This window comes from Magnolia sinica, chromosome 6, assembly GCF_029962835.1.
Source record: "Magnolia sinica isolate HGM2019 chromosome 6, MsV1, whole genome shotgun sequence".
NCBI classification, from domain to species: Eukaryota; Viridiplantae; Streptophyta; class Magnoliopsida; order Magnoliales; family Magnoliaceae; genus Magnolia; species Magnolia sinica.
The window spans coordinates 104,763,903-104,788,061 of record NC_080578.1 but is presented as its reverse complement, the minus strand read 5'-3'; the positions used below and the strand labels follow the sequence as shown (position 1 = coordinate 104,788,061).

Sequence of the window (24,159 nt, the reverse complement as noted above, 5' to 3'; positions counted from 1 at the left end):
GGACCTAGCCATATTTGTGTTTCCTTCGTTAGCTTTGTGTGACCTGATGAACAGTTTGAATGACAAATAAATATCAATGCAGTGGAAATCATTATATCCCAGTTGTTTCCACTGATGCGGTCCACTTAAACTTCAGATTTGCTTTAATTTTGGGCTCATAAATGAGCCGGCACAATGGACCATGCAATCTGCATCCAAAAGCAACATGGAACTCACATTATCAGTGGATGGGATGACATGCTCTCCGTCCATTAGTTTCATCAGATCCATGGGTGTCAAATGGGACACACCATAGGAAACAGTTCACATGGGGATGCCTACCATTAGAACCTTTTTGGGCTCAGTGTGATGTTTATCTGCCATCCCATCCACTGATAATGTGAGTAGCATAACTATTGTGCTTATTCCAAAATGGTTTGAGGGCCACTGCAATGTTTGTAAGAAATCCATCCCATCCAACAGTTTCACTCACTCAAGTTAGGACATGAGCTCAAAACTTTGCATAGGAAAAATTCAAGTTGGCCACACAACAGGAAACAGTGACGATCAGACACCAATCATAACACCTGTGTATTATGTTAAGTATACTTGTCTTTTTCAGATTAATTTAAACGGAATGCCTTTGACCCCAAGCATGGGGTAGACATAGAGATCAATATAACAATCATCTACAACTAAGAACTAAAGTAGATGTTGCGGTGGTGAGGGGATCCCTAACCAAAGTAATGTCCATCAGATATCCAGCCCAATGTTCAGTTGGTATAAAACCCTCATTCATGCATACACAACCCAAAACTATCAAGTATTTGTGTTTTCTTTCATACTGTGCAGTAGGATTGAGAAGAGCCCTTACACTATGCAGGATCCGCTTTAGACCACAGAAAAATCGTGCCACCTTTCGGAAAGAGATTCGTTTATAAGAAGGATTTCATGGGGGGTATAAAAGGTTGGAGACAATCTTTGGTAGAAGGGTGCTTCTATGCCATATCTCAACAACCCAATCCAAGGTCCTCAGTACTTGACCCAAATACATGAATTTGTTCAACCAAAACCCAACACCAATTTAAATAAGGTTGGTGTTTTTCAACAACCTGACCCAACACAACTAGAACTTGGGTTTAAGTTGCACGCTTGAGTTATTTGATAAAATTTTGATTGCTATCATGCTATATATTTTACTTTTAAAAGATGATTTTAAAAAAATTCATTGATGCAATGATAAATCAAATAGCTATTTGGTTTGATGAATGGCCATGATCAAGTGTTCCCTCTCTTGATTTTCCAGAACACCTATGACAATGAAACTGGTCCATCACTCTACTACATACACTACATTGCCAGCCTTCACAATATCAATAAGGGCGCATTTGCTTACAAATCGAATTTCTAACTCTCAATGACGGAGAGGCACTTGATTTCTCATGCAAGACATATACGTTGGGCAAGTAATATTACAAGATACAGCAGAGTTATGATGAGAGAATTTCAGAAGAATCGATTAAAGCTAGCAAGGGTGTGGGCTATGATGATTACATCAGTCAGGATATGATAGATGATCAATCGTGCCAGTGAGATCAGGCATCCTCCACTCCCACTCTTGTTGTGGGCCCCGGGCTTTATCGTAGATGGTACTGATGATGAATCCACCCCCGGTTCCAACTGTGAGGTAGGGCTGGTATTTCTCCCCAGTGTAGCAGGAGATTCAGAGCCTGGACCACAAAAAAAAATTAAAATTAAAAAGGGTATGATGAATGATGATGTGCATGCATGGGTGCAGAACCTTGGATATCCCATCACCTTTGATGACTTAGATCATTCTGACAGTGTAAGTTTATGGCCATGCTTCATCCATGATATGCCCCACTATTTGGATGGGCGTACAAATATCTGTCGGAGCTCTGTATGGGTAGGTAATTATCTAGACCATCCATCATTGAAGGGTTGCAATCTTCTAATGTGAAAGTTTTTAAAAGATCATTGAAGGATTGGGATCTTCTACTGTGATTTAATGATGGATTAGACAGTTTAAGTGCCCAAATGCAACTAGGAGCACTGGAGCATTCTCTTATAATAATTAGCAATGTATAATAGTAATAGAAAGCTGAGGAGATACCTGTGGGACTTTGCAGCGGTGGTGGTGCAGTAGTCAGATGCCCTGATAAGATAAACAAAATAAACAATGATCGATGGTCAGTTTAACCGGTTATTAACAAGCCCAGATTAAAGATAAATGGTGACGGATTAACGTTGGATCTAGCAGTGATGGATGATCAATGGTTGGGTCCTACTGTGGTAAAAGATCAATGGTCAAATACACCCAAGAAGGAAGAAGAATGGTAAGACCTAGGAGTGTAATATGAAACTGAAACCATAATGAACAGAAAATCTTAACCGTCCATTGGATTGTTAGATAGTTATGATGTTGAATTTTGGACGAAATAATGCCAGGGAGATTTGCAACAAAACACTTTATGGGGCTAGAGGTGGGCAGGATCTGACCCGATTCATCGAATCCAAATCGACCAAACCGGTCGGATCCAATCCGACCTGAACCTAAAGCTAGGGTCGGGTTGGATTGAGTAGACCCACTCGGATCCGACGCCAAACCAAGTCGAGTTCGGATCATGTAGCAACTCGATCCGATCCAGAATCCAATCCGGTCCGGTTCAATCTAATCCGAACCGGAATCGGGCAGTATAAAGTCAGATTTTACTCTCTTTTTTTCTTTTCTTTTTTTAAACCTTTACCAATCTACCCGAACCCTAATCCTACCCAAGCCGGCACCGCCAAATAAACTTATACGGCACCGCAGCTCTAGCTGTCTTCCTCTCCTTCCCTCATTCTCTCTCCTTCTTTCTCTCCAGATATTCCTCCTCTCCTTCTTTCTCTCCTCCTTTCTCTCCAGATTTTCCTCCTCTCCTTCTTTCTCTCCTCCTTTTTCTCCCTCCTTTTCTCTCAATTTCCCTCATGTTTTTTTCTTAGCACCAGAGTTTCTAGCTCGGCTTAACTCAGCACAGTTTGAATTGACTGGACATACTCAATTCAATCCGATTCGGTTTCCTTAACTAAGTTGAACTCGGCTCGAGTCAGACCAGCAAAAAATCGGTTCGGATTGAGTCAGCCCTGTTGGACTCGGTCTCGAATTGGATCAAGTTCGGGTCAGGTACTTGCAAAAATCGAATTGAGCCGAGTTGAACCTAATCCAGTCTAACTCGACTCGATGCACACCTAATGGGGGCATGGGTCAGACCTCTATATTGCTCGTAAGCTTTGCAGGCTTAATTTTATAAAATCTAAGTGTCACACTTATGGGCCCACGGAGCTTTTTGTTTCAGGCCCTGTAGGGCTGTCAATGGGCCGGGCTTGGGCCAGCCAAAATGGAAAATTTGAACACAGGCCCGCGGTTTCGAATTCCGGATCGAAGCCAGGCCCGGCCCGTCGTACATGCGTGGTAAATAGATGGTGGAACCGCGCTAGCATGCAAGATGCACGCGCGACTATTCCAGGGCGCAACCGCAAATGGAATGTAATCGAAAACTCACGTTGAGAAAATGACAGTAGCCATCTGATTTTGACCTTACAAATTGGAACCATTCACTATCTTACGTCTAACCATCTCTTCGATGGACATAACTTGGACGGTTAGGATTGCTTGATCGGTAAGTTTTAGACATACGCTCCATCCACAGTAGGCACTCACAAATGGACGGTCTGGATAGTTGTAAGGTGAGGAGTCGACTCGATTTCCAAAACAGTGGTGAACTATCGTAGGAGCACCTTAACACGGACACCCCGCGATCAGAACCAAAATTATTGGACCGTCAGTACCCAGAGCGGCGCATGTTAGCGCACGATTGGCGCCAAAATGCTCTCGTGATCTCGTATCGAGAGAGGCGCACGATAACATCTGCTACCGCAGAAAAGGAAGGAAAACAAGAAAGGACGCCGACCCGATCGTGACGCTGTCGGTTCAAGTTAGCAAGTTCCCAAAAAGCAACTATAAAAGAAGAAAGAACGGATACCACCTACACTCCAACCCGATGATCCGATTCCCGATCCCAAATAATGGTATCGTGACTCGAGATGCGCACGTTAGCAAGATCCGAAAAGGCAGGTGAAGAAAGAGAGGGGAGGAAGGAGGAGGAGGAGGGAGAGGGCGCACGATAGCATCAGAGAGAGAGAGAGGGAGAGAGGGTGTAGGGTTGGAACCTTGGCAGAAGGAGGTTGCATTGAAGAGATGTTGCTCGTTCTTCTGACAGAGAGAAGGGAGAGAGAGGATGCGGCTGGTGTTGAGAGGGAAACCCAGGAGTGAGGGCTGTTGGAGGAGGTGACACAGACAAGCCCAGGACGACCCAAGCCCGACGACGGGACCGCAGCACAGAGGAGAGACTGAGGACGATACGTTGTTCGGTGCTGATGCCACGTAAGGCAGGCACGGAGACAGTGCCAGAAGCTCCGATTTGCAGTATCCTCCTCCTCCCCTCACCCCCTCCGCCATCATCATCACCACCGTCAGAAGCACCGCCGTCGCCAGAAGAAGACGATTGATTCTTTTACGAAAATGCCCCTCCATCTTCAACAAGGAGAAGAGGAAGATGGGAGGGCTAACTTGGGTTTCTTGAATCTTGTTTGTTTCAGGTGGAGTTGATCTCAGAAAATACACTGTAGAGGTTTATGTAAAGCAGGACGAGAGGGAAGATCAACGGACGGGATCTAAGCTCTGTCGGCTCCAGCGAGATCGCCGTGTCACATCTAGTCCGTCCATCCGTTTCGCCAGCTCATTTTACGATATAGGCGCGCGGATCCAAAACTCCAAATGGATGGCCGGAATAGATGCTACACGGACGTCTCAGTGGGCCCCACAGAGCTTGATCAAGACTTAGGTGGGCCCCACCACAGGTAACAATAGGAATGGGAACGCCTGCTACCTTAGAAGTCTTCTTGGGGCTGCCATCCGATCCGTCCATCAGGTGAGCCCCACCAGAATGTATTAATTTCAACGGTCGGGTAGAGCTTCTCAGTGGTTAGTTAGGTCCCATGATAAGGGGCTGACAACCATCTTTCTATATAAGTGGGAAATTTATTTTTAACCATCAGATTTTATTTTATTTTTAACTTTAACCATCAGATTCATGTGCCACTCTCTTGAATGTTTCTAATCTATCTACTGATCGAGTGGGCCCCACATGATGGTCTGCATTCAAGATGGATGGATTGCCTGTCCGAAGATTGAAATGGGTATGGGTGGAGCCGAATGCCTTGAGCCTAGGCCCAACCAAAGGTTTAATCAGGCCATGCATTTGAAGCTCATTGCCACCCTTTAGATGGGACGAACATTTCTAAGATTGACTACATTTGAGGAATCGTATTTGTATGTAAATAGACATGCATGCTTGGACATTGCAAAAGGGAGACCATTTTCCATTTGGGTGATTTTCCATGGATTACCCCAACCCAAACACAATTTAAATGAAATCATGTTTATTACAAAAAATTGAAAGAGAAGAGAATCCTCTTTGCTACAAACAACAAAGGACAACCTCAGATGGAGGCCTCCAAAAAACCAATCTCAAAAGGAGTAGAACACTGATGATACATTCAATGTAAATGTAAAGAAAGACATGGATGAGCAATGAAACAATGAGCTCAGTAGATAGCACCACCATATGAAGCATATGATGCAAATCCAAGGAAAAATACAATGAGAAATGTTGTACAACTTTCATCCAATGAACTCCCCCCACTTGTAGATGGGACGGTCTTAGATCCATTTCCTGCACAACAATCAACACCACAACATCAAATTCTAAAGAAGAAGAAAAACAAAGTAAACAGCAAAAGAACCAAAGAAGTTAGGGGGTGGTATTGTTTAGGTTTTTCAGTTACAATGACAATGGTTCAATTTCTCAAATTGGATTCTAACCCAAGGTCGAGATTTTTAGTACATTGGCCCACCTGAAGAGAGGCCTATGCCATCAATTGTTTGTATTGCAAAATCATATCCCACTTATACAAACTGAAATACCCAAACAATGAGAACTCTTTCCTGATTATACCTGGGTTCACCAGCTATGCGATTTTTAGTTACCTTAGCAATATGGTGGGCCAACAAAAAACAAACGGTAGGCATCCCATTCTCACTCTTCTTTATAGTGTGGCTTACCTTAGTTTTGGGCCAACCCAATTTCTGATCTTCATGATGCAATGCACAAGAAGTATGGTATGGAACCCAAGTCCATGTGGTGTGGGGTTGTAGTCATGCTAGCACGGTTCTTTTCTTTTTCATTTTAATGAAGAGGTTGGCTTGACAATTGAATCGCAAAAGTATATATATGTACTTTTAAGGAAGGAATTATTACTTGGAATTGATGGTGCCGACGGTGGTGTTTGAGATGGAACCGCCGGAGCTGACGGCTTAGTAGAAGGGGTGATCGGCACTGAAGGCGGCGGTGTCACTGGTGCAGTGGCCGTAGCCGATGTAGGTGGAGAAGTCGGTGCTTCCACCGGTGCTTCTGCCGGAGAGTCCCCAGGAGAGGTTACAGGTCCACTAGCAGCTACACAAAACAAATGAAAAATAGTCTATATTTATCAAAGGGTTGAAACATTTCTATGTGACTGATTTGGGTTCCTCCTCCTTCGTGAACCCCATCACAGAAACGGTTTAGATCATTGAAACATTACTCCTCAAGAATTTTTCTATTGAAGCATTATCTTATAATTACCATTGCACTGACTAATGGGTGGAGTCTGGACATTGCAAGCACCAGGAAGAGCTAGAACTTGAGTCTGGTTGAAGTTGAACCCCATCGACGAGCTGCTGCCATTGAACAACATGCACAAACACTGGGCCTGGGATCTAACTACACTGGCGAGCTGGGAGCAGCATGATGGTGATGGGGTTGATGAATTCCCTGTAATGTAGTTTAGGCATGGAGAGAGGCTCATGATCGTTGGGGTGCAGCTCAGCTGAGCTGATGCTCCAGCCCACAACATGGTCATGAGGACCGCCACCAGACCCATCTCCATACTCCTCACAGCCATTGGATGTTCCGGTCTGTGGTCAGAGAAGTGGGAAGATTGAAGAGCTTGTGGGTCAGATTTCAGGAAAGTGATGGATGGCTGTAACAGAAGTTGGATTGTGATTTATAAGAGGTTTGAGTTGTGAAAGGAACAAACAAATGGACAAGAGAGGTTTGTGGGTTGGCCAACTATCAGATCAGCTAATCAGTTTGCAAGGTTGGTTAGACCATACAAGGGCCCCACATTATTCAAATACGAGGTATTATAAAAAAGAGAACGGATTGGCTACTCTCCCTGCCACCAGCCCGGTGGCTGATGGTCGGTGTTCTGTGGGCCCCACCATGATGTATGTGTTTCTTCCATTCCGTTCATTAATTTTAGGACTTGATCCCAAAAATGAGAGGGATATAAAAATCAGGCGGACCACACCACAGGAAAACAATAGTGATTGGATATCCACCATTAAAATCCTCCTAAGGCCAACTGTACTGTTTATTTGACATCCAATCAGTTTATTAGGTAATGAAGGGAAAAAACAAGGATCAGATTGATACAAAACTTTTATGGCCCCAAAAAAGTTTTTAATGGTTCACGTTCATTCAACACTGTTTCCTGTAATGTGGTCAAATTGAGATTTCGATATATCTCATTTTTGGTCTTATACCATAAAATGATCTAGAAAAATAGATGGACGACATGGATGAAACACATACATCATGGTGGGTCCCACAGAGCACCGACCATCAGACATTGGCAGGTGGCAGGGGGAGTAGACTGTTCATCAGGTCCAACGCTTTCAAGGGCTACAGTTCAAACATCAAACCTATTGATAAATATTAACCATTTGATCCTAATATGGATGGTCTAGATTGTTTAAAAAGAAGTGTGTCCAATCAACAATTTGAACTATCTATTTGTTAGGCTCATCTTGGATAGCTTATGATTTTCAAGAATCACTTTTGTTATGTAATCCATGGCTTGGAAAAAGAATGGCCATTGAAAATAAGGCCAAATCAAGTTAAGTGTTGGATATTCAGATTCGTGAGATTTTTCACGGTATTTTATAAAATGTGTGTTTTTGATTCAATAGACGGTTCAGATTGAACGAATGGATTGTCCAAGTGAACCAATTCAACTAACAGCACTGTAACTTATAGTGCTTTGAGTGCATTGGTGCATTTCAAGCAGATGCTACTCCTTAGGGTGTGGGGCTCACTGTAGTGTATGTATGGACCACCTAATGATTGGATCGCCACAGTTTTTGGGCCATCCTATTTTCATGATGGGGCAACATTGTTGGATGGATTGGATCACATGGGCAAAACGAAGACTGGTTCTGATTTTGCCACCTGAGAGATTTTGGGTGCATCTGTTAAAAAGAAAATTCAATGAAACATCAGTCCCACCTCTAGAAAATGATAGCCATCCATTTACCGGCTAGCAGTTGAAAGGTTCTGATTTTCCCAAGTAAGAGATTTTACTGGCTAGCATGGGACATCCAGAGTGGCCGCATAGTATCAACTATTTAAATCACATCAATATTAGGCCCATATGTAGAAACTGGAGCCTATAGCATCAACAGTTTAGATCAATGAATGATTGATTGCAGTCGTAGGAACTGTTCCAGTGCATGCATAGAGAGAGAAGATGGGGGGGAAGGGAAATGATGGGGCGCAAGGTAGGGAGGGTATTACTGAGCAAATAAATTCTAAGTAGTTGCACGGTCTGAATTCTAAGTTGTCAATTAGAGCTCATTCGGGAGCTTGTAAATATATATATAAATGAAAAATGGAATTAGAAGTAAATGAATTTGGTGTTGTTAACAAATGTCTTAAATTTGAGGAAATTTGACTAACCCAATAAAGTTCGGCTGAAAGTCCAGCAACAATGTATTTTGAAACTTCCGAGAAATTTGATCAGTCGGAAGATAGGTTCGACTAGTCGAAGTGACCTTCGACTAGCCCGAGCTCTAGTTCAACTAGTCGAAGGTTACGCAGACTGCATACGGACTGCGTAAATTTGAGGCGGTTTCCAAACTATTCCAACTCAATGCGAAAGCTAAGTTTCATAAACTATAAATGGGAGTTCCTAAGGCCATTCTAAGGAAATTCTAAAACTTCCTAAAAGTATTCAAAGGATTTCTAAAAGGGTTCTAGGGTTTGCAAAGGGTGTAGTAAGGGGTGAGATTTGAGGTTGTTCAAAACGAGTAATTAGTCATTTCTCTTTGTAATTTCTACTTTCATGATAAAGATCTATCGCTTTGTGCCATAGTTTTTTTCCAAAAGAGTTTTTCACGTTAAATCTTTGTGTTATCTTGTATTTACTTGATGCTATTGGATTGCTATCCTAGATCCACATCTGTGTGATTTCGCAGAACAATCCCCGACATTCGGAATATATAAATGGCTTATTCAATTGTGTTTAGATGTGAGTAAATATATGAAATCAACATATTAAAAGTTCAGTTATCTAGTATATTTGATATGAAAGATAAGAGGATAAAAAAGAAGATTCTCAACATTGATATATACAAAGACGAAGAAATGAATAAGTTATAGTTGTCTCGAGAGAAATATTTTGAAAAGGTTTAGTCTAAGTTTAGACTAAAAAAAAAAAAAGATAAAATTGATTAGCACTTCCCGCACTACTCACTTTCAGATTTCTTCGGAGCTATATCTTATGTCAAATGAAGAAAAGCGGTATATGTTTCGTGTGCCTTACTTGAGCACAGTTGACAGTCTTATGTATGTCATGGTTTGTACTAAACTAGATATTTCACATGCAGTTGGTTTGTAAACAGATATATGTTAAACCCCGACAAGCAACATTGGGAAGCAATGAAATGATTATTTCGGTACATATGAGGTACGATGGACTATGTCTTGGCTTTTAGAAATTCTAATGAGAAACTTCTAGGCTATATGAATGCGGATTATGCAGGAAATGTGAATAATAGAATGTTGATTTCTTGGTTAGTCTTTTGTGCTAGTGAGTGCAATTATTATTTCGATGTCGAAGCTTCAGTTTGTAATTACACTTTCTATGACTGAAGCTGAATACATGGCAATGACAGAAACATTTAGGGAAGTTGTTTAGTTAAAAGGGATGATGAATGAGTTGATGCTTCAGCATGAAGCCGCGCCTGCGCATTTGTAACAGCGAAAGCACAATCAATTTGGAAAAGAACTCGGTGTATCATTCTCAGACTAAACACATTAATATTCGTCATCATTTTATCTATAAGATGTTAAATGAATAAGGTGTCACTCTTAAGAAGATTCACACTAGCAAGAATTCGGCGAACATGCTTATGAAGATTATTCCTACAGAAAAGTTTAAGTTATGTTTAACTTCTCTAAGCTTGACAAAGAAGAAATGAAAATGTGTACATGAAGTGATGATGCCGTTGCTTTGAAGATAATTAGAGATGATGATAACATCTTGGAGCAGTGGAGCCGGAGATTAAAGCTACAGTGGAATTTTTTGATTGAGTGCCTTTAATTTAGTGTAGAGAAGTCTTGTCTTGGTTCAATCGCTATCCCATTCAGTTCAACCAAATTAGGGGTGGATTCTTAGATTGCATGTTGTCCACTTTTGCATGTTTTCAGTTCGACCAAATGTGTATGAATAATTCCATCCGATCCGATTGAAGGTCCAATTGGTTAGACTGATAGATTGTGTAAGTGTGAGTTTTATTTTCTAAACAAGTACGAGAATGCACAAATATCCTTGTAATCGTGATTAGGGTTAGACCTTAATACGTGAGAGAGAGCTCGAGAGACAAAGAAGATTTTTTAGGGGAAGCTAGGGTTTCTACTGTAATTCGTTCCATCTTTTGTAACCTTCTTCTGATTATAGCAGATTGTTCGTCACTTTGTTCCATAGGTGTTTTTCGCAGAAGTTTTTCACATAAAAATCTTGTGTATTTTCTATGTTTGCATGAAATTTTCGTTCTCTATTGCTTGTTTGACTCTTAGCTAAGGTTGTTTCCACACCCAACAAGTAGTATTAAAGCTTGTTGCGTGCTAACGATTCAATAACTATCTTTGTAGCTCCAGAATGTTTCAGTTTATGCTCCTACCTATTATCTGAATATACCAAAAGAGATGTATGGTCTAATGAGGCTACTACAAAATCACCTTGGTTTTTTAAATAATTTACTATTAAATCATTCACAACTTGCGTTCGGATGTCCAAAAATGCTTGCTCCCTTTTCATTTGCTATCAACAAGATGTTAATTCAAATGATTTGCTAGCAAGAAGCCTCCAACAACTATTTTTTTAAAGGTTAGATTATAAAAAAGAGATAAAGACTTCTCATCTTCATTGTATCTAAGAACTTCAATAGCTCTCTCTCTCCCCCCATTTGGCTATTCAGTTGTTTGGCATTATAAAAGCCGTATTTGAATTCATAGACTCACTTCTATGGCTCACCCACTGCTTGGTTATACGTGAGTATTAACCCTAAGCTTTAGTAAAATAGGCTTAGCCCAACGATCCACTTTAAATCCACTCTTACATGCAATTTGAATGTTATTTAATGAATTACTTATCTAAACTATATCAGTGTAAATGATTTACATGCTATCCAACCATTTACATGCTATCCAACCAATGTAAATGATTTACAACTTAAATCATTTACCATCATCCAAACGGCTCCTAAAAAACGATAGTGTGGAGGACACGTGTACGCCAAAGAAAGTGGTGGGGTTGTGGAAAGAGATCCTGACCGTCGAATTAAGAGACAACATCTGTCCATTCCTCAAATGCTAGGCAGGGTCCGCTTGATGATTAAATCTACGCAATGTCCCAAACACGTGCCCCATTTCACGTGTGAAGTGAGGCACAAAGCAGTTAGGGTTGGTGAACTCCGGGACACACTTTCAACCTACCGGATCTTCCCTCCTCATCTCCAACGGACCAGAATCCCCCACAACATCTGTTTTGCCAAGCCCCTAAAACACCAAAGCTACTTGGAGCCGTCATCTTCTATATGTGAAATCCACTCCATCCATCAGGTGCAGTGCTCGATCTGGTGTTGCATACAGTTTCAGTCCATCTCAACTGTACCTAACTCACCTTTTCTAACAGCACATATTAAAATGAGATGGCTTGAAAATCCTTCAAATATTTATAGCAATGGAATTCAATTTCATATATAAATTATAACAACAGTTTGTGGATATAGTTATATTGCACAAACCTTAGTATATGGTTAGAATGATCTTATCCCTAGTGTATTGGGTACTAGGTAGTAGCGTACCATGTACTCATTCTTGTACCGTGTATGCAAGTGACTTAACATTACTAGGAATTATCACATTTCAAAACCCCCAAATCATCAAATATTGAAGTAAATAAAAGCAAATATCAAAAATCAAAATTTGAATTTTATTTCAAATTTTCAATATGTGGATTTTGAATTTCAAAGTTTGGTGAGCTTTCAAATCCTGCTCTTCTTTTCTGCCTTTTCTTTCTCCTTTCCACCCTTTCCTTCTTTTCTATTTTTTTGCTACCTGATCTATTGTCTCTTCCTTGTTGGCATCTTCCTTCTGCTTCTGCTATCTTATGACCTTGCTTTAGTTAACTTCCTATTTTCGCTAGGCGTCACTTTATTGTTGTTAATACCATCATTGTGCTTTTCTACACTCACACTTGGACATAGCTTGCTGTTGGACTTGTCCTTGACATTGCCACCACATGTCTCTTATGGATTTTTTTATTTTTTATTTTTATTTTTTTTTAGTGATGATTTTATTGCAAGAAGGCCAAATGCAAAGAATTACAAAAACAAAACAAAAAGGGAAAACTAATTAAAAATCTGCCTAACTATCGGGAATTTGAGATGGCAGAATCATGGCACCATAGCCAATGATTCGGCAGTCCATTCTGTAACAAGATCTTTGGCCTGATTACAAACTTCAACATCTCTTATTCAATTCCTGAAGCAGTGGAGATTCCTTTCCGACCATAGTGACCAGATTCCAGCTAGAAAACATAAATGCCAGATCTTCGTCCATATATTCCCTTTGCCCCCTCCGTGTCATGCTAACAAGAGAGATCTGATGGAACCTGACAAGACCCATTGAATACCAAATATGAGAAAGAAGTATTCCCACATCTTTCTTGCATATAGACAATGCATAAAGAGATGATTAGCTGATTGCTTATCTTGGTAACATAGGAGACACATTTGGTAAAATCATATTCCTTGTTCGCAAATTGTTTATTGTGAGCCCTTTATTCCTACCCACTAACCAAGCAAGAGCGGCTACCTTTGGTGGAGCGCCATATTTCCATACGTGGGCTTTGTGATTCACCCCATTGGCATTTGATCGATCATTGATCGAAATATATAACGATTTACGGAGAAGTTGCTGGACTTGTCATCCAACCACCTTTGCAAATCCCTATATGAGATAGATGGGCGGACCTTGCTCAGCATTTCCCTATGGACATTTGGGTCTTCATCAATTTTCCAAATGTGCATATTGTAGGGGCTGGTACGCGCATATTGTATCCGTATCAGTTGGTGCTGATTCGCTATGGTGGTGAAATGGGCAAAGTAAAACTCGGTGGTTGTATAGGCTATACATTGCATTAATACAGTATGGCTTCAATGTGTTGGTTGCGAACCGATATGCTTTTAAGGGGTGTGTTTTGCAATTGTTCCACTTTTTCCTCTTTTCAATTATTTTCTTCATTCGAAGGATGATGCCTAAAAATTCATTTTTGATTAGACTAGGCATATTTTGGAGATCAAAACATGAGTTGAACGAGATTTGACGAGGTGCAATAGATTAAAAAAAGTGGGTAAAATGTCACTTCGTTTTTTTTCTTCTTTCAATTGTATTTTAACTTATCAGGCGCAAATTACCAAATGCTTGATTTGTGTTGGATCAGGGCCCATTTGGTTGATTTTTCAAAATTTTCATATTTTAACCATTTTTTGCTAATTTCTATCCAATTAGAGTTGCGCATAATAAATGGATAAATGGCATTCTTTGATTATGTTGGGATAACATGCATATGATTACTTTATAATAGTATTTCATTAGTTTCATTCACAACTAGTTGTGATAAGGTTTAGATGATGATGATGATGATGATAATGTTCATTCCCAATATTTGTGATTGCAATCATAGGTAAATTTAGGATAATTTAGGGTGATTCCCATGATCTTCTATTAAGACCTTAAATATATATCAATGTTTCGTAGTGTTCATCCCTCTGTAGCATGTAGCATAAATAGCATAGCGTGTAGCTAAAGCTACACGATACTTATATCTTTTAATTTAAAAATAGAAAAAATATGATAACTATTAAAAAAAAGCAAAAAATATAAAAATGCTTAATAAATGATTCATTTTTTCAAGTATCATGTTCAAACAAATTATTAATGATCATTTATCAAAAGCAAATCTACATATATAAAGTTATAAAACAAATCAAATAATTATTGCATTAACAACTTTCTAAGAAAACCACTTTAATTAATAATGTCTAATTGAAACTAACAAGTATGGAAAGAAATACAAATCCCACAAGGTTAAGAGTATTAAGTATGATATAGATGTCATCTATATGAAAAGGGGTTTTCGAAAACCCTGTTTCGAAATCTTTTTTATTTTTAGTTTTAAAGGTATTTTAGTGTGTGAGTTTCACACCAACTTTAACAAAGGATCACCACCACTGTTAAGTGAAAGTAAATATAAAAAGGTTTGGTTTTAAATTGACTTTTTAAGGCTTTTTTATGATGTGAATTTTACACAAATTTTAAAAAAAAATAAAAAAGACATTGTTACAGGGGATTTATGCTATTTAGCTACGCTACGTGGCGCTACGGCTACACTATTTGAAACCCTTACACACACACATTGATGTTCAACTGGAGATTTTCCAATTAAATGTTAGATAATAAATTTAGAAGTTTCGGTGGTCAACATTCTTATCAAAGAATGGTCAAATGCACTGTTGAATATATTTTGTCATTTTTTTCCCTTTTTCTTTATGATATCTTCCACCTTTTCTGGGCCATCCATTTTCTTCCTCCTCCCCCCACCCCCCTCTTTCCCTTTGCCATAACACTCCCATAGTCCCATGGTTGCCCCCAACCAGCCAAAAAACAAGAAAAAATAGGAAAAAAGAAAACAAAATGGCTTCAAAAGTTGCTAGGGGCATTACCATGCCTTGCTTTTGTTGATATCACCTCACTTGTTTCTATATGTTTGAGGAGTGCTAACTATCTCCTTTGGTAGAGTTTGATTATTCCCAACAGAGCCATGACCTTATGGGTATGTTAATGGCTATTTACCCCGATGCTTTCTTTTGGCCTCTAGTGAATTGCCACTGCTGCCCGATCTTAAATATCACATATGGATGAAAAATTATCAACTTCTTAGTTGGATAAATGTTATTGTTGTTGAAGATGTACTTTCTCTAGTTATTGGTTTGGAAGCTTCTTAAGACACTTAGCTCTCTTGGAACACCTTCTTAATCAACCAAGGTTCTTTCCATTCTATTGAAGTTGTAATTATAGACTTGCAATCTTGACTTTGCCTCTATTTTAGATTATGTTGGTTGGATTAGGATGTTATGTGATGCGTTGGCATTTGCAAGTACTCGTTAATGAGGCCGAAGTTTTTCCATTAAAGGTCTTGGACTTGATCATAATTCACTTGTCACTTATATAAATGTTTGCATCCTCTATCAAGGTATTAAAAAATGGTTACGTAATGGTGGGAACCAATATGCGTTATGGAGCTGTAACAGCCCCGTGACTGTCTGTTACAGGGCCGATATTGTTTTCTTTTTAATGGCTATAACAACCGTTACGAGGTAGTGGCCATACGGCCACCATTACCGTTATTGAATTCCTTGTCCTTCATAGTTCTTCTAGCTCTTACACTTAAATAGAAGGCATGCATGTCTCTTCTCTTCCTTCATTGGAGATCCAATCATCTTCTGCCTTTCTTTTTATGTTTGGCATGGTGGCGACAATGTTCGAAGTATCAGTATTGCACTATATTACACCCTTGGGATGCGGACTATCATAGGAAACATTAGGAAATATCGCATGTATTGCATAATTATCATAATATGAGGGAAACAATGAGGAATTTTAGGAGAATGGTGAAATTTTTTCAGTGAAGCTTTAGGAGATGTTAAAAGATACATGATAACCTTTAATTTTTTTCTTTTTTAAAAGATGAAATTTTATTAGAACGAAACAAGAAGAAAAACTACACGAGAAAAACAAGACAAGAAGGAAAAAGAAAAAGGAAACAAAACAAAAACTACACAATCATAGTCCCGTAGCTAGCATGACGCCCAAAAATCACAAATGTTAAGGCGCCCAATTCCTAAATAGGCTTAGGACTTTGCTAAAGATCCCGTCCTCAGAAATTCTCGAATTATTGAAACACCGATTGTTTCTCTCGAGCTAGATGGACTAAAGGACTGCAGGAAACATGATTCACCACTTCTTCTTACTAAGCAGGCCCCCATCCATGAACAAAACAGGCCTCCCACGTCTTCTGGCATAGCCCAATTAACCCCAACCATCTACAACACACGAGACTAGATTTTCGTAGAAAAGCAACAGTGAATGAAGAGGTGATTGGCAGATACTTCATCTTGAAGACAGGCTGCATGCCATTAGGCAAAACCATGCCCCTTTTCCGGTGGTTATCAATGGTAAGAATACGATTTCTCCCAAGGAATCAAGCAAAAGTTGCCACTTTTAGAGGGGCTACATAAACCAGATCTTCCTCATATGTTTGATGATTATAAAAGGATTTAATTGAGAAGACACTTGAACTCGATCGGTTCCAGGAGAGTCTCCTTGCTAGTAGGAGACAGAGAAGAGACGTAAGGTCCGAAAGTTCCTCGTCATAGATTCTTCCGAAGTGGGGATCTAAGACACCATTATCTCCGGACCCTGAGAAACATTTTGACAACAAAATGTCCTTATTAGAACTTAGGTAAGTTAGTGAAGGGAAAGAGTACTTTGGGGGGGGGGGGGGGTTGGGGTTGGGCACCACGGCTCTTCCCAAAATCTGATTCGATCACCTTTCCCAAGGACGAAATTAACAAGTTCAAAGAAAACCTTGGAAGACAGTTTCATGATACCTTTCCACAAGAAAGAAGAACGGTAAATAGAAGAGGGTCTGGTACTCCACTCCCCAGATTGAAGACCATATTTGGCAGCAATAACAGACCTCCATAGGCTAGAATTTTCAATGGCAAACCTCTAAATCCGCTTACCCAACAAGGCCTCATTAGCCAGATCCAAGCGTATGAGTCCAGCCCCTCCCTCTAAGGAAGGAGAACAAACCTCCCTCCATTTGAGAAGAGGGAACTTCTTGGAGGATCCCCCTTATCACAACAACTCTCTTCTCATTTTATCAATTCGGGCAATTATTGACTTGGGACATGAGAACGTGGACATATAATAGAGGCAAATTAGGCAAATAAGTTTTTATTAGAGTAATCTTGCCACCCAAAGAGAGAAGTTTACACTTCCAGGGGAGAGTTTTCTCTCCAAATGCTCAATAACTTTATCCCAAAGGTGAAGAGGAGGTTTTCCTGCACAGAGCGGGAGGCCTAAATATGTACTTGGGAGAGAACCCGCACAACATCTAAAAGATTCTGCAAAGGAAGAAGTCTCTTCTTTAGACAAGTTAATCCCAAAAAATTAACTTTTAGCAATGTTCACTTTGAGTCCTGTCACCTGAGACAACCTGAAACCAGCAAATAACCATACTTAAAAAATCCACCATGAAATCCTTAGCTTCACAAAAAAACAGAGTATCATTTGCAAATTGAAGATGGCTGATCCTATTTGGAAAATTTTCCACCTTGAATTGTTTCCTTTTGCCCTTTATGACTAAGAGCCTCCAAAACAAGGACAAAAAGAAAGGGGGACAAAGGATCCCCTTTGTCTTAAACCACGAGAAGCTTTAAACAAACCAAATGGAGACCTATTAATTAAAATAGAGAACTTAGTTAAAGATACAGAAGCTAAGATCCAATGTTTCCATTTTCCCCCAAACTCCATCTGGGCCATCATGTTGTCCAAGAAAGACCATTTAATGTGCTTGCCTTTTCTAGGTCTAAGTTACACATGACTCCACCATAGCTTGATCTTGAACAAGAATCAAAACATTCGGGAGCAATTAAAACCACTATCAAGAATCTGTCTTCCGTAAACAAAGGCACTCTGATAAGGGGAGATCATGCTTGGGAGCACATTCCTCAACCTTTGGCTTAAGGACTACTCATTAGATTAATTGGTCTAAAATTCTTGAAGTTTTCAGCACCCTCCAACTTTGGGATCAAAATGATGAAGGTATTGCCCATTTCTGAGGTTTGCGGATTAGAGTAGAAGAAATCTTCAACAAAACTCATCAAATCATCTTTAATCAGGTCCCAAAAAGATTGGTAAAAAGCTATCGGGAATTCATCAGGGCCAGGGGCTTTATCACTATCTAACTCAAAGATCGCATACTTAATCTCTTCAAGGAGGAAAAGTTTTTCCAAGGACTCAACTTCTTCAATGGAGATACAATCAAAAGACAAATTATCAATAGGGATGATTTAAATTATCTTTGGATAGCAATTGAGAGTAGAAGTTCACAATTTGTGATCTAGTGACCCTTTCGCCTTTCAACATAAGGGAAGAAATACAATTGACTCACGCTTGGGCATTTAACAAAACTATGGAAGAATTTAGTGTTTTGATCTCCTTTTAGCCAAACAACCTAGGATCATGATGCAGGACACATGATTTAATGCTAGCATGCAATGTGAAGATTATGAAAGGGTCCATAAAGTAATTCAATTAACAAAAGATGCTAATCCACCAAATAATTAAGAGTAAACAATAGGCAATAAAATTTGATTTAACCTAAATCACATGCCTGCATGCGAAGGAATCACACAAATCAATTAAAACTAGGCCCGATGGAAGGATAGAACTTTCAATTTAGCATAGGCACATTCCACACTTAAGGGACATATTTATAGGTCTTATGATTAGGGTTAGGAAAGGGAAAATCTGAAATTTGGAAAATTAAGGTTCATGGGAATTGAGAATTTTAGAATTAGGGTTTTTAGAAATTGGAAAAAATAGGAAATTGAAGATTTAGGGTTTAGGGTAGGGTTATGGATGGGAAATCAAGGGGTTTTTATGGGGGAAGCAAGGGAAAATTAAAGGATTGAGCGGTTGTCCATGCGCTTAGCCTAGGGGCTCATACGTGTGGGTCATTGGCTAGGCTTTTTGGGTCCTCAATGGTTGATTTTGGTTGGGGTTGAAGTTGGATGATGAGAAGTTGAAGAAAAATATGATTTGGATGGTCTTGGTTAGGAAGGGAAGAAAAGAGATGAAGTTTTTTTTTGGAAAAATACATCTTTTGGACAGAAAGGAAGAGAGAAGGAAGATGATAGATGGAGACTTCGCACCTCCATTGAATGGGGAATGGAATCACATTCAATCCAAGCTCTAAATCACATGGAGTATTTTTCAAATTACATGAAAAAAAGAAAACAGTTTTTTTTTTTTCAAAATAATGGCATTAGGGCTTTACACACCCATCTCTCTCTTTTATAGTCTCAGAAAAAACCTTTTACAAAAAGACACTCTCAGATAAGATTCTCAACATAAAGAAATTTAATAAATTAAAATTTGTTCCTAACTTCCTAATCTCAATACAAATATAAGGTATACCAAAAATAATGAAGCATGTAAACAATCTAAACAACTAAACTATTTCGTGGCCCATGGGGGTCCACAATCAAGATGTCCGATGATGATGATCCAACGGTCCGATCATCATGTCCACCCAATCCAATGGTCCGATGTGTCTATCAAGCTTCTATATGCAACCCACGTGCATCTTTCCAGTGTAGGGCCTTCAAAGATGCATGAGCATGCACGTAGGGTCTTCAACGTAACTAGGAATGTGAATTGGGTCAAGTGGGCCCCATGTAATGGCCGTCTAGCTATAAGGAGATTGGCTCAACCCTCCTCTGGTATGGTGCTCGGATGTCCTCATCATATCGCTAAAACCATTTAATTTCTTCCTCTTAAGATGAGAACAATAATCCTGGGTATACTTATCTCGAGTAGCACAATTGTCCTCTGAAACAGGTCCATCTTGTTCCTCTAGTCCAAGGCTTGGATATCATTTGGCAAAGATATCATCTGAGATTCTCTAAACCAAATGCCTCTTTATGCCAAACCTTTAGCGTCTGTTTGAGCAACTAGGGCTTTTTGAACAACTTGAATCCCCGAAATCCTTTAATAGCAAAAGAAGACCACCAATAAGAAATAAGGTCATGAAAACCTTCTATGTAAAGCCAGGCAAGTTCAAACCTAAAAGGTCTTGACCCCTGGTGTATCTCATCAACCTCTAACAAGATCGGCCAATGATCAGAAGTAGATTTTAGGAGACCCCCTTGCGAGCATACTTGAATTGTTGAATCCAAGAGGGGGACACAACAAATCTGTCCAGAAGAGACAAAACTGGAGGGTGATCAACCATTGGACAATTAATACTTGATATCCCCATGGGAAGATCTACGAGTTCATGTTTGCTCCTCCAGTTAGAGAATCCCTGCACACTAGAGGAGACCCGAGACCCAGTGGATTTCTCATGAATAAAATGAACAACATTAAAGTCTCCTCCTCTTCACCAAGGGAGATTCCACTTATCAAAAGCTTGAAATAAATCTTTTGAGAAGGAATTCCGCAAGGTGGGATGGGTTGGACCATAAACTCTAGAGAAGAGCCATTGGAATCCAGAAGAGATCTCCTTAAAAACTACATTAATAGAGAAAAATCCCTCCCAACTATCCACCTTTTTCCATAGATCCGAATATCGGTATCATTTTGGCCGATACTGCCATATCATATCCATATTAGCATCAAACAATATACATGATACTGGAGACCATATTGGCTCGATACGAAAAATTTGACTCGTATTGGCCTGTATTGGCCCATATTGGCCGATACAGGGCGTATCATCACCGATACGCCCATAAAAGCCCAATTTTGAATTTTGTTTTCAAAATTTCACTCATGCCTCCTTTTTTCCATTTAAACCATGGAGGAACCTTAAAAACTCATTTTAGGCTAGATCTAGACTTATTTTGAGATCAAATCCAATGATTTGAATGAGATTTAACAAATTAAAGCGAAGTGGACTATTATGGGAAAAATCGGAAAGAAGGGTGACACAACCACTACTCCTAAAGGTGAAATATAACAAGAAATAAAAAGTTAACACAAGCAAGATATGTAAAATATCACCTTACCGATGTTGATTTCACGTCCCAACAGGTCTACTAATAAGGTCTACACCAAGAAAACCAAGCTGATAACTTTTACTAATATGCAAGAATTATAAGGTATGATTTCCCTTTTCCAGAGTTACATACTTGTAAACAGAAAAATATGAATCTAGACACAATCTAGATACAACGAACCTAGACACAATCTAGATACAATAAATTTATACACTATATTGTAGATACAATGGATTTAGACATTATCTAGATACAATGAATCTAGACATAATCTAGATACAACGAATCTAGACATAGTCTAGATACAATGAATCTAGACACTTTATTATAAATACAACGAACTAAGGCAATCTAGATTCAACGAATCTAGACATAATCTAGATACAACAAATCTAGACACAATGTAGATACAATGGATCTAGATACTTTATTGAATAATGATCAAATTAGGGGTATGTTTGTTTGTGGGTCCCCCACTTAGATCATCCAATCTAGCCATCCAATATTAGATCAGACTCTTTTGAGCCTCTTTGCTATTTTAAAAATGATCCGAGAACTTCTTTGCTAATGCCATCACTCGATCTGTCTAATCATTAGTCTCCCCTTCTTGAGAAGAACTCGATCTTGAGTTTGCTTCGTCCTCCTCCTCTAGTACTTGAACGATCGGTTGCTCTCCCTCGTAGGGTGTAAGATCTTCTACGTTGAAAACATTGGAAGTCTTAACGTGATCAGGCAACTTCACCTTTTAGGCATTGTCATTGATCTTCTTTAGAATGCGACAAGGCCCAATTTTCTTTGCTTTAGGCTTGTTATAAGCACCCATGGGGAACCTCTCTCGTTGAAGAAAAACCCACACCAGGTCTCCCTAAAAAATCAGCGACCTGCGGTGACGATCCGCGACTTCCTTATACTTGGCATTGTTAGCTTGCAATCGTGTTCCCGTTTATGCATTGCTCGGATGTTTTGAGCCATCTCCTCGGCATCCTCGTTAACATTTCCGGGCTTTTGAATTGGTACAAGATCCAAAACATTAGTTGGATTGGCCCCATACACAATCTCAGAAGGGCTCATCTGTGTAGACCTGTTGCGCGAGCTATTGTAAGCAAATTCTGCATGAGGTGGCATGAGGTCCCACTGTCTTGGACGACGGCCCACCAAGCTACTAAGCAAGTTGCTCAAACTTCTGTTGACAACTTCAGTGTGTCCATCTGTTCGTGAGTGATAGGCAGTACTGAAGCGCATGTCTGTCCCCAATCTCCTCCACAACGTGCACCAAAAGTGGCCCACAAATTTGGTGTCTCTATCAAAAGTAATGGTCTTCGGACCATGCAATTGAACCACGAACCACCTCCCAGAAATAAAGGCTGGCCACATGAAGCATCTGAAGTCTTCTTACAGGGAATGAATTGTGCCATTTTAGAGAACTTGTCAAAAACCAAAAAAACATTGTCTATAGCTTGTTGGGTCCACAGAAGACTCAACACAAAATCCATGCTAACATCCTCCCATCGTGCCTTAGGAACAAAAAGTGGAGTATAAAGGCCAATATTCTGAATATGACCTTTGGCCATTTGGAAAATATGACAATGTTCCACGAACCGAGCCACATCCCGACTCAATCTAGGCAAAAAATAATCTTGTTCCACCAAAGCCACTATCTTGTTGCGACCAAAGTGACCCGATAAAGCACCTGCATGCAACTCCATAATGATCTGCGAGCAGGGGTAGCAATTTGGTACACATAGCTGTGCACCCTTGAATAGAAACCCATCCTGCATAAGATATTCTCTCAATTGACCCTGTTGCACATCCCACCAAATCTTTCCAAAGTCCGGATCTTCCTGATACATCTTGGGTAACATATCAAACCCAACTATGCGCACCCATAAAGTAACCATTAATGCCACCTTCTGACTTAATGCATCAACCACCTTATTGTGTACCGGACTTGTGCTTCAAAGAGAACACGAATTCTTGCACATAAGAAATCCACTTCACGTGCATGCGATTCATTTTATGTTTACCCATTTATATATTGCAATGCTTCATTATCGGAGTACAAGATGAACTCTTGTTGAATCAGATAACGTTGCCAATGTCGTAGAGCCTGGACGTTGGCATAAAACTTGATATCATAAGTGGAATACTGAGTCCTTGCTCCATTGAGCTTCTCTTTGAAATATGTAATAGGCCTTCCATCTTGGCTTAACACCGCACCTATGCTGGCATGTGATGCATCCGTATCTACCTGAAATACTTTTTTCGAAACCCGGTAGTGCCAAAACTGGAGCTTTCGATAATTTTTTCTTAATCGTATCAAAGCTATGAGCCGCTTCCTTTGTCCAAACGAATGGACCCTGCTTAATGCAATTCGTTATTGGTGCCATGATCGTACTAAAATTTCTTATGAATCGGCGATAGAAAGATGCCAACCCATGGAAAGTCCGCACTTCCTGCATGCTAGAAGGGGTAGGCCATTCTCGGACAACCATCACATTCTCATTATCAACTGTAATTCCAGCCGTTGACACCACTTAACCCAAAAATATCACCCTATCGGTCACAAAACTACACTTCTTGGTATTGGCATACATTTGCTCACCCCTTAGAACCTCAGACACTTCTCGAAGGTGTTGTATACGAGTATGCTCATCTGGGCTATACACCAATATATCATCAAAATAAAACACAACGAATTTACTAATGCATGGTGTAAGCATCTGGTTCATCATCCACATGAAAGTGCTTGGTGCGTTTGACAAACCAAATGGCATGACAAGCCATTCATAAAGTCCTTCGCACGTATTAAACGTTGTTTTCCGTTC

The 24,159-nt window shown here is 39.7% G+C and overlaps 2 protein-coding genes and 1 long non-coding RNA gene across 3 annotated transcripts; 1 reads left to right on the top strand and 2 right to left on the bottom strand.

Annotated features, from left to right (window-relative positions):
• Positions 1-1,304: 1,304 nt before the first annotated feature.
• On the bottom strand, positions 1,305-4,622 carry LOC131250176 (non-specific lipid transfer protein GPI-anchored 25-like). The gene is made up of 3 exons (XM_058250787.1): positions 4,210-4,622; positions 2,114-2,155; positions 1,305-1,709 (listed from the first exon to the last, which is right to left on the bottom strand). Exons 1-3 carry the CDS (start codon positions 4,571-4,573, stop codon positions 1,486-1,488), a joined length of 630 nt encoding a protein of 209 aa, XP_058106770.1. The 5' UTR covers positions 4,574-4,622; the 3' UTR covers positions 1,305-1,485.
• LOC131250177 (uncharacterized) lies at positions 4,622-5,090 on the top strand. Its single transcript, XR_009173110.1, has 2 exons — positions 4,622-4,759; positions 4,976-5,090. It is a non-coding gene; the product is annotated as an uncharacterized LOC131250177 (long non-coding RNA).
• A 374-nt stretch (positions 5,091-5,464) lies between these two features.
• LOC131250175 (non-specific lipid transfer protein GPI-anchored 5-like) lies at positions 5,465-7,103 on the bottom strand. Its single transcript, XM_058250786.1, has 3 exons — positions 6,723-7,103; positions 6,360-6,554; positions 5,465-5,774 (listed from the first exon to the last, which is right to left on the bottom strand). The coding sequence occupies exons 1-3, from the start codon at positions 7,039-7,041 to the stop codon at positions 5,647-5,649; spliced, it is 642 nt and encodes a 213-aa protein (XP_058106769.1). The 5' UTR covers positions 7,042-7,103; the 3' UTR covers positions 5,465-5,646.
• Positions 7,104-24,159: the final 17,056 nt, after the last annotated feature.